Source organism: Battus philenor, unplaced genomic scaffold, assembly GCF_028537555.1.
Source record: "Battus philenor isolate CCGP_79_NKW_IND1 unplaced genomic scaffold, ilBatPhil1.0.hap1 SCAF_13, whole genome shotgun sequence".
Lineage (NCBI taxonomy): Eukaryota > Metazoa > Arthropoda > Insecta > Lepidoptera > Papilionidae > Battus > Battus philenor.
The window spans coordinates 8,978,893-8,993,181 of record NW_027181675.1 but is presented as its reverse complement, the minus strand read 5'-3'; the positions used below and the strand labels follow the sequence as shown (position 1 = coordinate 8,993,181).

Sequence of the window (14,289 nt, the reverse complement as noted above, 5' to 3'; positions counted from 1 at the left end):
TTTACATTAATTTAATTCAATGTACTCCCCTTGGCCAATGATGCACTTATCCCAACGTTGATTCCACGATTGGAAGTACTTCTGAAATGCTTTCTTCGAAAGGCCCTTCAGCTGCTCTGTCCTAAGTCTTAATGTCGGAAATTGTGTCAAAACGATTTCTTCTCTGCGCGGTTTTTATTTTTGGGGAGAGCCAGAAATCGTATGGTGCTAAATCCGGAGAGTAAGACGGGGTACAGTCATTATTTTTTGCCAAAAACTCGCGAATCGGTGGCGATATGATAACACAGTGCATTGTCATCGGCTTAATCGAGGAAGAAACGGTTCTGAAAAGACACATTCGCCTTCCATTGGGAACTCAGTATTTTTGTTTCAGGCTAATAGCCATTCACCTAACTTTCATCACCAGCTATAATTTTAACCCCCGAGCAAAAACTGACATAGGATTTTTCTTCTGCTTGTCATTCAAAGTCAAATTCAAAGATTAGGAACTAATTTCTTACTCTCAATTCGCGCAGTTCATCGGTTAAAATGATTTGTACGGAACCAAGAGGGATGTTCAGTTCCTTGGCAAGCTCTCGAATCGTCAATGGCATATTGGATCGAACAATTTTGCTGCGCGTTTTCGTCTGTTTTTGAGGTTGAAGAACACCCCGACATTTGCGCATCCTCAACCGATTCATTCCCGCTTTTGATTCGATCATACCACTTGTAAATAGTCTTCAAAATCACTACATTATCTTAAAACTAAATTTTAAGTCGTCGTTCAAAATTCATCGTGAGCGAAAAATACAGCGAATATGACCCCATTCTTCTATCTGTGGAAGCTGATACACAACACGCAACTTGTTCAACTTTGCTACAGACTAGCTCAATGAATCAGAGTATCGAACATACTTATTACAAATGGACGTAGATGTAGTAGTTCCTGGTGTAGAATTCATACTTTATTTTTTGAACACACCACGTACAGACGTACCTCAAGTGTTCAAAAGTTAATGCTTACTATGACCATAGAGGTTAGGTGCGTCAATTGATCACAGTCATGTCAAAGTATTTTGAATTACGGAAATATATTTATATTTATTGCAGATTCTGTTTCCGTTCGAGGAAAAAATTCATATCATACCAATATAGTTATAATAAGTAGGTAAGCTTATCATTGAGTCCTAAGAACTGAATCAAACTTTTTCGTTTTCATTATCTAATAAATGTAAGAATAAGGTTGGAATTTAGTTTCGTTGGGAACGTTAAAAAACTTAGGTTTATCGTTATTGCTGTTTTTAAAAACATCATCTATTTACTTGTTCGGAGTTTTAATAAAGAATGTTATAATTAACACTGGAACTGCATATTTTTTTGCAGAGAAAAGTAAGCTTTCTATACTTTCAAACACTTTAAAACATTAATTAACTCTTTACGTTCTTTGTGTTGTTAAACTCTACGTTATAAACGCGTTTGTTGTAGAATACATTTTCTGAAAGATTGTTTGCTGATAATGTATGTGTCGTCTAAGTTCTTAAAATAATTTACGGTGTACGGTATATTATTTACACTCATAAATGATATGAACGAGTTTAAATCTGTTTCCTGTATATATTTCTTTATATCCTATATACAATCTTCATTAAATTTACGATGGATTACATCTTTTATTGACGTCAAGTCAAGTTTACCACCTGTTCGGATGATAAATGACATGTCTGTTTTTCTCAGACCTAAGAAGAACTGACTAAAGAAACTCGGCGAGATTTGAAGTTTTTTTAAATATAATAAAATTACATGTATTTAATAAATATTGAACTAGCCTGAAGGCGAAAGCATTATTTTCAAGGTATCACCCATGTAGACATTTACAGTGTAGCAGCCTATGGCACGTAAACGTTCTTTGAAAATCTTTTTGAAGTTCATTAGTGATTCTTCGTTAGTTATAGTGATTTTTTTTAGTGATTTCTTATGTTATTTTACAATTTATCAGTAACGGTTGGGAGAATGTTGTATATATGTGATCTTGATGCGGCTGAATGTTTGCGTTGCGAATGTTTCCTTTGTTTCCTGTTTGTAAAGGTTTCGTCAGAAAACTATAAACTCCTCATAATATAGTTTAAATCAAGAAGCTTATTCATCATCATCGCCATTTTAACCGACGGACTTTCCATTATGGTCATAGGCCTCCCCCATATACTTCCGGCTAGTACAGTATAAAGTCTAAGGGGTTGGTCATATTTGTCTTCTGGTGACTTCACCAACGTCATCTGTTTCCTTTATTGGGTGGCTTAATAGATTACTTAATACATTCTGATGTGTTTAGTTTTTTTTTTATAATCATGCATATCGTTGTGCATTTAAATTTAGCTTGGGTATTTTGGATTTAAAGCTGTTGCTACAAATCTGATACCGATGAAACGCAACTATGAACAGCCCTACAAATCCAACAGCGTCGACTTGAACCGAAAGCAGGTGTGCATTTAATACACTTGATCAATAAAAAAGAAAGTTAAATAGACTAAGTGCTAAAAAAACCTCTTCTAAAAATTGTAATAATTTTTGTATGTTTTGAGTACTATTATCTTTTTTTTTTTCTCTTATCTTAAAGTCTTTTAATTTTTATTTATTATATTAACATTATGTTGATGATATATATATGCGTATTGGTACCACGATGGACAGGAATATGTCTATATATAATAATGCCTCAGATTTTAAAATTAAAATGTAAAAAGGTCTCGGTGTTTGTCACTTACAAACAGGACGACGACTTTTTAATTTCTGATTTATTAAGAAATTTTACTTGGCTGGCATTAATTAGCACTCACCTATCGCCTACTAAGTTTCATCGAAAATTTGCTGTTAAGATTTCGTTTAATAATCGTCTTAAATGTTCTTATTGTTGCAGCGTACGGAGTGTCATGCACAAATACATGGAGAAAAAGAACGAAGTAAATTTTGACAAAATATTCAATCAAGTTCTAGGTAAGTTTAACAACAAATATATATATTTTTTTTTTTAATTAAAAGGAAAGCTCTGTGGCATTTCTCTATGAAATGGCTGCATTCAAGTATTTTAAGTATCAAGTCTATTATTATCACTACATTCTTGAGTTTAGGTGGTGTAGTTAACACCATGGCATGGAATATGGTAAAGGTTTAGGCGAGCAATGTCGGTACTTGTTGTCATATCCAAATTTCAAACTCATAACACAATTCGCAGCCATGGTAAACTATTTATACTTTTAGGCCACTACGTCGGCTATGTTTAGATAGGTTGGCTAGAATAAAAAAAATGATTATCTTGCGATTTGGAATAATGATAATCATGCAAAAATATATAGTCAGACAATAAATAATTTTACATCATAAATAATTTAACATTAAAAAGTCATAAAAGATTGTTAGTACATTAAAATCTGTAGACGAATATACAAAGCAGTGTAAGCTTAAAAACAAATTACAATTCTTTAAATAATGAATTTTAAATGAACCAATTCTCGCTATTGGTTGCATTGTATATCACGTAAATAACACTTGATCATGAGTTTCCCGGTATGGTATCTGTCATTTGTTTTCATTTATCGCGGTTTTAAATATCAAACGCGTCATGTGTTTGAGGGCACAGTTATACATCATTTTTGTTACGCTCTAATAAATATTATATATGATATGATTGAGTTGATGATGCCACAATAAGAGATTAAAGAAATGTGTCAGTAGTTCGGTTTTAATCAGTTGAACTAGTTGCTATTTTTCTTAGTGCCATTATAGCTACCCGTAGCCAAAGTTCGGCTCTTTAGGGCTTCTTCGAATCGGAATGTAACTATTAGTGACAGCCCAGGCGAAGCCCTCTCTCGGGGGTAAATACAGCCAAATCGTAGTGACTGGAGTGATAGAGCGCCCGCCAAAATCATCAAAATCTTGACGGTCTGACAATCCAGTGAAATATCTATTATTATGTATCAAGTGGCCAAGTTTTTTGATAGTTGCAGCAATTTTTCGAAATTGAAAATTATCGCAGACCGCAATTAAATACGCATTTAAAAGATGCAAAAGGGTATAATTTTTTACAGAACCTAAATTACCTACTAAAAATATGTTGACTAAAGTGCAGAATAAGAATTGAATTTAGATTTAGAAATTGACATTGACAGAATGATGGCGATAGCACACCGTAATTATTTCAAATGACGGACAGTTAATTTTGTTTGGTATTTGGATTTTAATAATATTTAGAATAAAATTATTGAAATTTTGTTTCAATTAGCCAAGAACTATGATATACGCAATGTAAATGTAAATATTGAAATAAACAATCAATTGGATCTACAATCAATTGGAGCCAAAACTAATCGTTCAAAGAGCTGTGTGTGGCTCGCGAGCTGCAGGTTGGCCACCCCTGTATTATATTATAAATAATCATAATACGTGCTGGTAACAGAGTAGGATTTGTTGCGTTGTAATTAATAAGGGTTTGCCTGATTCTTGTTAGCACAACTAAAGTATATTAAAGAAATTATTCTTCCACAAAAAAGAGTTTTTTAATAGGCCTCCTACACATACTCTGTAATAAGACAGGTTGTAAGCTATCTGCATTCAAGGCCACATTGTGGGTAGGCATCCTTCGTTACGTTTACCGGTCCGTAGTCTCCACGCCAGAACTTTAAGACTTCAGCAGCCATCTGTTCTGTGGTAAATGGCCAGCACATTGTCACTTGAACTTGTGAATGCACTAGGCTATGTCGGTTACATCAATTGTCTACGGATTTAATCATTCCTGAGTCTATTACGTAGAGAAACCCTGAGTATGGCCCGCCCCAGGGCTCGTTAAGGAATGTGAGCTTGCCATTGGAGCGCGAAGTGAGGCTACGTTTCAATGCAGAAAGTTATCACTGTCTGTACACAAATAATTAAGTAATACAATCTAATTAAATGATACGGTTGGTATCATTATCGTTAAGAATATCGATAATTTTTAATCTAGTCTATTTTTACATAAAGTTGTACTGAGTATTTAAATAGTAAACAAATGTTTTTAGTTTATATTGGTGTAATGTGTTTGTTGAAATCCTTTAAATATGTACCAGGGAGAAACCTAACCTAAGCATAATTTTATTCCGGCGTGAGGGCACCGTAGGTAATGAAATCGCTAGTGGGACGGAATATGCCCTAAAGATATAAACGCAGATACAGTAGCATAGGGTATTGTATTACAAATTTCTATATTATGTTTTTATGGCCACAAACCTGGTGCTAACCCTACAAAAGGTACAGATACATTTGGTTTTAATAAAAAAGAGTCGTTATGGGCATTCTCCAGTACTTACCATCAACTTACTGCTTCCCTACTTGTATTATTAAACAAATTTTATGCTGTACAAATTAAAAGCTGAATTTTTTTACGTAAACTATTTATATAATAAACAATTATCTTTTAGTTATCAGTGACGGTGTCCTTAATGCATCCGACCGGTTGCGAGTATTTACTCAGAGAAGTCCGCAATAAATTTGCTTTGTATACTATCATTTAGTTTCGGATGATGTTCCATCAATTTTTTTTCAAACCAAAATCGAATATTAAGAAAGAAATGAAAGAAAGGGTTAAGCCGGACTCCTGTCAAAACTGTAGGAACTGAAGAAACGCTTTCGATAGCATATTACGTGTCGTGTTGGGTTAGTTCCTCAACAATTTAGACTATAGCTGTGTAGCACCACACCTGTTGTCATAAAGACGCGAACAGAATAAGCTCTCTCCACCGCGGGTCCAAGACATACGTGCCGTGGATCATATAAAAATTCTGCACGCAGTATATTCTTATAATTACAATCGTTTGTTATCATAATGTTAAGCTATTTATACCAGGACGATTATTTGTGTCTTTGCTTGATCCATCGTAAGGCAAATTCTTCGCAGTTGGAAGTAACGTTTTTAGGAGTAATTGCTTTAATGAGCGGCAATAACGTCGTTTAACTCTATTAGTTTGGCGACCATTCGTAGGTAATGATGATCCGGTACGAACGTCAATAAAATTGTTATTGTACATGACTTCACGACGAAGACAAGTTATTGTTACCAAAATTATTTAAGAATCTACAAATACTCTTGTTTATATTTCGAACCCGGCGTTTTGTTTTCTTTACTTGTCAAAATTATTATTGAATGTAGTGATAGAACTCGTGTGGTTCCATTTGATTTTAGTTTGTCTCTTTTAAGTTTTTAAAACAGATTTTCCTTTATTTACGGATTTTTTTCCTAGTTTAAAAAAAAAACTCTTTTGGAAATTAAAGATTTGATGCTTTTTGTAATTTATACTTCCACAGTCATATAACAAATAGTCAGTTTCGTATAAGAAAATCACTTATCTATAATGAACCTTGCACATATACTATTGCAGCGCGAGCCTCACAACGACTAATGTTAAACGGTATCTCTACGACTACACTATAAGATTACCCACAATTTCTAATAATGCCTTCACTTCTAACACATTTCTTTTCATAGACACTCATACAGAACGTTTTACGGAATCATTATAATAATTTCTAACAGATGTAGGTTTAACTTGATTAATGGTTGTGAACATTATGTTTGCTATGTATCATCATTGTCTTTGTGAATGTAAAGAATTTAAAAGGGTATTATCGTAAGAAAAGGACAAATATTTAGCCACTTCCGCACATGCAGTGGTAGTCGTGCAATGAAATGCACCGCCCGCCAGCCCGCTGATAAATGCGTATGCGGCAAACAATGCGAATCACACAACCGCCACCACCAAATTACTCAACACGTGTTTCACCCCTCCACGGGGCATCTTCAGGAGTTATGTTACACCGATTAGTGCCAAACACAGAGCCTTTTCACAGAGATTTCATTGCACGACTACCACTGCATGTGCGGAAGTGGCTAAATATTTGTCCTTTTCTTACTTAGGATGGACTTCTGCGAGGTAACGCCTGATTCCATTAAATATTTAAGGGTATTATCGATAAGTGACAGCTCAAGCCGAGGCCCTGAGCCTAGGTACTCCGCCTAAGCGATCGAGCTTTGCGGCCTTTCAACCCGGTGATGTAGTATGTAACGGCCCGGAGTCGGGGCTCCCATGCTTTAACAGAGGATTTAAGCTGGTGCTTAGCTCTGCGCCCTTGTCCCCAAACCGCGAAATCAAATGCCACTGGGGCAACAGTGTAAGCCTGGATAAAAAACAACTAAGAATATTTATTAAACTAAGAATTTACAAAAAAATCTTAAATACTTAATTTAAATTAACCATATTTGAAATGCTTGAAATAAACATCCAAAATATACAAATAAAAATTATTTTATGCTTTAAAACACTGTGGCGTAACGCAACACCATAGTTTGTAGTGCACTACAGAAAAAAAGTTAAGAGCTGTACACGCTTTCAAAGTGCGCGCTTGCAAATTTTCCTACGGCATTATCCACGTTGGATTCATAATTAATATGTAAATTTGCTCTTCATTTTGCAATTCATATTACTTTATTTTTCGCCAGTGGTATTCGCCGTCTGTATTGGCACGTTGGTTAGTCAATCAAGTCTATGACTGTTAAGCTAGTTATACGTCATACAAACAACGTCAAATAATAACGACACCGTACAATCACATCATTCATCGAAGGTCTACAATTGTACGCGAAAAAGAATGATAATAGGCTTTATCTGATTGAAAAAAGGTAAATTGTTCGTTAAGGACAGTCGGAAATTTAAAATTTTTATATTGCTCACTTTGACAACAAATCAATGGTTTCAGGAATTATATATAACGTAATGATAATGCAGTAAGAAAAACGGTGCAAAATTCGGTTCACTACGTATCAAAATTATAAATTGTTTACTATGGGGCCTACTTTATTGCCAGAAGTTACTAGCCAGTCGCATTTGTCACAAAATATAAATTAATGTTACATATTTCAAAGTGATCACTTTTCAGGTTGATTGGAAATAGATGTAAAAGCTTTAACGCTTTTTTCTGACGAATGAGCTCTATATTCAAGCATTTAAAACTTTTACACCTATAACGTTCGTTTCTCTAATGTCACATTTAATTATTGGAATTGTTCACTCCGTGTATTCGGGCAATTACAATTGTAATGTTTTTAAAAATAAACATTGACGAAAAACTCCCTGAAATTTTCAAAATTTCTTATTGTTCATTTCTAATAACTTGAATGAACAGATTAATCAGTTTTAAACTTTAGGCATTTAAACGTCTAATTAAGCAAATTAACTGATAAATCGATGTTACTGCGCAAATAGCACCACCGATGATAATAACTTGTTAAAACAAATTAAAATGCTGCGTTGTTTAATTTTATAATTAGTGGTGATAATCTAGCCATGGTTAATACGGTCTATTATTGCACTGATAACAGGGTAAATGAAAACGGATTCAAAACATTTTTCTTGGTGCTAGTAGAAATGTTCATTTCAGTCTGAAATCGCGACAAATTAATATCTCGGCGTTACGTAATATTTAACCTATTTTACATTTTAATTAACGTGTTTTTTTATCAATCAGAGAACTTGTCTACTATTGTCTTTTATTGTAAGATATTTATGAGTAATTTAAAATTCTTATGACCCATTAACGAGGGGCGAGTGACTCGCCTGCAGTTACTCGCCTCGGCTTAACTTATCATACCAGAAACTCGGACATGCGAGTGGGTCAGCTACTGGCATGCCAGTTACTTTTAACTTTTTTGTTGCTACCGCAACTCGCCTACTCCTTCCAACCACTCGCCCTCCGCTCGGACGACTATTTGCTTGAATTTGTGCAGTTCCAGTAGCTCGTATGCCAGTGCTGATTAAACATAATTTTTTGATTTTGTTAATCTTTTTTTTCTTGTGATTTTGTACAATACTTTTTAAAGTAATTTACATAAATGGAACAAATATTGGAAATTTTTATATCCAAATTTTTGGTGCTATTTAATTTAAGAAAATTTCATCTTGTGTAGGCGACACTTTTAACACAGCTTGATATTTTCAAGTCTTCATGAAATAGTTCTTTAAAAATTCTGTCCATTTTGCATTTTGTGCATCCGAATTCTCATCCAAACCTTTCTCTTCCTTCTTTTTTATACCACCTTCGATTTCAGTGCAAACATTTTGAAAACTTGGAGACAGTTTAAATAACGGTCATTAACATTTTTCTATAATATTTATTTATATTATACCAACTGGCACAGGCATGCGAGTACAATTTTTGTATACGTAGGCAGGTTAGTAACTCGCTGCGTGTAAATGGGTTTTTTGTTATACTTATGATGATAAATATATTACTAACTTTTTTGAACTCAAGTATCGGGAGTTTTGTTTTTGAATTACAATTTTTTTGTTTCCGGTACAACTAACAATTAGAGATAGTTATTAATTTCTTTATGCCTTTTCATTATATTTACACTTTTTTTTGTTATCATGTATGAAAACTTAAAATGTTGCGACAAGTTTTATGATAAATCCTTTAGACAGTTGTTAAATCAGAGGAATTGGAATTTATAAATATAATCTTAAATGCTATAACAAAATGTCGCAGTTAAATAGTAAAGCTATAAAACCTAAAAAGCATTTATATTATAGCCTTTGGCATGTTGTCCTTCTGCTAGCTTTAGTGTATGTAAATATCTACTAAGGTATAAAGTAGTTAGGATTTAGATCTAATATGTATATATATATATACACATTAAAGGGATCATGAAATATATCACATAATGTCTCAAACGAATGAAGCCTGATGTCACGCTGGATATTGTATCACAAAACTAACACTACGATGTTATGAGCATACCGTATCACTTTCTATCAGGTCAACGTCCTGCCTGTCTGTCTAGTCTTACACTGAAAAGAAAATGAAAAAGAAAATGTATTAAATTTATGAATGCTTGTTGCTGTATTAAATGTTAACTTAATATGATTTAAGTTATAAAGAACATGATAGAAAAATGCTTGGAAACAATATCAGAACCGATAATAGACTATTTGTAACGGCGTGATATTGCTACGGTGTTGTCGATTAGGGCTGTAAAATGTTTTATTTAACGTCACTATTGACTTCGTTTCGTCTGCACTGGTGCTATTATTTTTGTGACCTCGTAATAATGCAAAAATTTCTCGTTCTTTTAATTTCATATATTACCAATCACTGTCCTAAAGAATATTTATATATAAATACTTTTTTTGCAATAAAAATTTATGGGAAGCCGATGTCCCATTATTTTTATTTGAGAATTAGTTTAAACGGAAATATCATTTATTTTTATGAAATTAATGTTCGCTTAACTATTTAGGTTTTTTTTTTTAAAAAAAGTGTAAATAGTTTTTAGTATGGATCTATAGGGTCATAGAAATCTAAGGTTAATACCAAACTACTTATTTCACTAAATGTAACACTTATATGTAACTTATAACACAATAAAATAAATAAATTATAAATTGCAGTTAATAAATGTCTAATTCTAAGACTACGTCTAGTGAAGTCACTAAGCGAATGATGTAATATATGGTTTACTTGGAGATGATAGGCACGATGCTGCATCGAGTTTACCTTATGATTTTTGATAACTGCAGTTGTCCGTTGGGGTTTTCTACTGGATTTGAGAAGGCAGTACGCCAAGGGGTTAACTTAAATCTCTTTAAAGTAACTGTTCCGAGGGCTCCTTCAAAGGCCTCGGCTGGGGCCGTTCCATTTCATATTCCAATGGGTTGGGCGGCCGCTACGGTTTTAGTTTCAAAAATGAATACTCATGGAGTGGCAACGTATAATGCCTCCTAAGTAAGAGCAGACTTGGGATGTCACTCGACACGTGCTTGGCATTCCGATTCGCCCTTCGGCCCTCTCGGATATCCGAGAAGGCCGAAACACGGTTCGATCGGTCATTATCTGATTACAATAGATAAGACTGTAATTGTATTTCAAAAAATCATTATGATGTTGTGTTGTGAAGGATTTTATTTAGCTTTGATGATCATCATTAAACTATTGTTTTTTTTAATAATCTATGTATAATTTTTAACTATCGGTGTCCAGCATGACGACATAAGTTTTCTTAATATATGGTGATTTTGATACTTGAGAATAGATTTCAGATAGATATATATACACCTTTCGAACTAGTTCAGCCTCTACTTCACCTTATATATTTTTTTTATAGAAAAACTAAGTTGGTTTTGTTTTGAATGTATTTAAACGATAGAACACACTAAATGTAGCAACCCTTAAAGTGAGAGAGAAACGCAATTTACGGTGGCCCCATTTCAACTTGCAGTAAATAACTTTATCGGATACACGGGGGCATTCGAGAACAGTATAGACTTACACTGGACACTATTATTATTGAACTGGATCCAATAAGGTTTCGTAGATGATAAAGCTATTACATCTCATATCTTGTATTAATTTCGTATGAGTAGCGAGTTAAATCTGAAGTTTAAAGGTTCATGAAGAAAATAAAGTGTAGTTCATAATTAGCTCTATTTATACTTTATTCTTTTTCTTACTTCGAAGACAACTGAAATAGTTATTTGCAGCGACGCCTTCATAGTTTTGATAAATTGATTTATTTTAGTATGGTAACGGTCAATAAAAAAGATAAAATTTGAAAAGATGACGTCATTTCCGTGCGGGTAATCGACAATAAAGGTTCACAATATTGTTTCCTTAGGGAATTATATTTGTTTTAAATTTTTGTACCTATGGACCTTTGTCTATAAGAAATGATCCTCCGGTGGCTTGGAAATTTGCGATGCATGAAAGGTTTCGCTTTTTAAGACAATGAAAAAATAGCCATCAAAATCTTACAAAAAAAAGATCAAATATCAAAATAGATAGTAAATTTTTATTCAAATATATTTTCCGCCTTAAGATCCTAGACAAATGACTCAATTTATCATACTAATGTTTGTCACTGGTCCCGTATTGAAGTTTCAACACTTGACTTGTATTTTTAAGGACTAGAGTACCGTTACCGTAATTTTTTTCATTATTGTATTATTATTATTTAATATTTGTTTATTCACTTTTAACTACTCGTTTTTTATATTAAAAAAGCCCTCTTCTACCAAATATAAGTAAAAATAATTTGGGTATAATCAACATTTTTAACATCGAATGAAATGCTATGATTGAAGAAAGTTAAAAATACTATGTACATTCGTGCAAATTTTTGGACAGTATTAAACTTTAAACATTCTGGGTAAAATATAATACCCTCTTACTGAATAATTACATTTTCTATTAGGAATTCTTTAACGACTTAAGAAGCGCAGATGATTCTCGGAGGTTCACTGAAAAGGAAAGAGTTTTAAATGTCTCTGTTTTAAATTCATTTGCATTTCGCTCCACAAAATTCGTTGCTAAATTCTTCGTTTATCTTCACAAATTACTCGCTATATATGTAATGTATAATATTTATAGTCAATTTTATACTGTAAAATAAAAATATTTGTATAAGACATGGTTAATAAGATTAGGTAAATAACGAAAATAGTTGTATAACCGTAACATAAATAACAATTAAAATGCTAATCGTATTCTTACGCAGACATTTCTACAATCTGAAATTCATATTTTTTCCATATTTTAAATAACAACAGGCGACGAGAAGAATTATAATTTATAAAGCATATTCTACTAAAATTTAGGTTCATTTTACTTTCGGGCATAACAGATTTTTTTATCTTGTCGCTTTTCCTACTGCATAACCATTTAAGAATTTTTAAATGAAAGCTACTTGCGTAAGAATTTGCACTAATTTTTAATAGTAATAAGTAATCTCGACAACTCATGTTATAATTTTATCAAGTGGAATATAAAATAGCTATTTTATAACATGTAAATAACAGAAATGTAACATGTATTGTAGTTTGAAGAAACTTGGGTAGACGAAATAAAGAATAATATACTTTGTTTTATGATGAGAATATATTTGGTCTTTGATGATGGGAATTATTGTTCTTGAAACTAATAACTATCGAAATGGTATATTATAAGCTTAATGTACGTTTAGCATTCTATATTTGCTTAACATCAAACAGTTTGTTTGCTCTCCACTTTCTCTCCTCTTTGATCGTAACCTTTCAAGGCAGATGAGACACAAACACGGTCGATTGTTAACAAAACAGTTTTATGTTCGACACAAAACAGTTGTAATGCTCTACAAAGTTCCTGTTCGCTGCCCTTGGCAACACTAATGAAATCAAGAATCCACGCTGGCAACATTAAATACGCGTATCACTATTAATAGACAACCTTATTTTTGATATTACAACATTAGCACGAGCTTACAGAGATTACAGAGATTTTAGTATGTCATAAGTCATGTGATTCGAAAACAACTACCATTATAATACTTCATAATCATCATCATCATCGTCATGTACGCCAGGTGATACGCCCACTGTAAGACGTAGCCCTTCCCGAGAGATCACGTCTCGGACGAATCGAAGCCTCCCGCATCCAGCGACTTCTAGCCATGAATATGCTCCAAACATATTGCATGGCATACTAATATTGTTAACGTAATGCATCAGTATTCTTCAAGTTTTAAAAGTATTTTATTAAAGTTTCCTTATTTTCAGACTTTAAGTAGTTTGGAATAGTTAGAGATGCTTGAATGAACAATGAAAAGTCTATTTCACTTAACATTTTTTTAAAACGATAAAAAAATAAATGGGAGTAAATCTACAAAATATTGTAGATGTACTCCTATTCATTTATTTATTCTCATTACACATTGTGGCGAAGGCGGACGTAATGCTCTATATGTGTTCTTTACCAGTCGAGATAATGATTAGACAGACAGAGGTGACATTAGATACGTTAGATGAGAGATATTCAGACTAAATTTTTTTATTTATGCTAAATAAAATTAAATGTTTTTCACGAAATTTGCGAAAAGACAGCGCTTGTCTTGATTCAATTAAATGTCTTCTTTTTACAAGATCAGCAAGGTTTTTATTCTCATAAGCTTTAAAAACTGCAATACGTTTCTTTTTATAAATGCATATAACTTTTTTAATCTTCAACACCATCATAGTCAATGACTAACCCGAATATTAATGTAAAGGATTGTGATACATTAGAACTACTTATAACTTTGCCAGTTACAGCATTGCTGATTTATGTATTTATTTGCACATTAATGTCAAGAGTTTAATGTGATTGAACGTGTATTAAGATATCTTAAGCCTTACGTTACAATTACGTAAATATGGATCTCGCTAATACATACCAATCAGTAATTATTAATGTTCTAAGGGATTATTGGCATATTAAATATTATCT

The 14,289-nt window shown here is 32.9% G+C and overlaps 1 protein-coding gene across 2 annotated transcripts in view; it reads left to right on the top strand.

Annotated features, from left to right (window-relative positions):
• Window positions 1-14,289, top strand: part of Gprk1 (G protein-coupled receptor kinase 1) — a 53,484-nt gene that overhangs the window by 6,706 nt on the left and 32,489 nt on the right. For both annotated transcript variants that reach the window (XM_068777632.1, XM_068777631.1), the window contains exon 2: window positions 2,894-2,970. In XM_068777632.1, coding sequence (XP_068633733.1) covers window positions 2,894-2,970 — 77 coding nt within the window. The remainder of the gene's footprint in view (window positions 1-2,893; window positions 2,971-14,289) is intronic.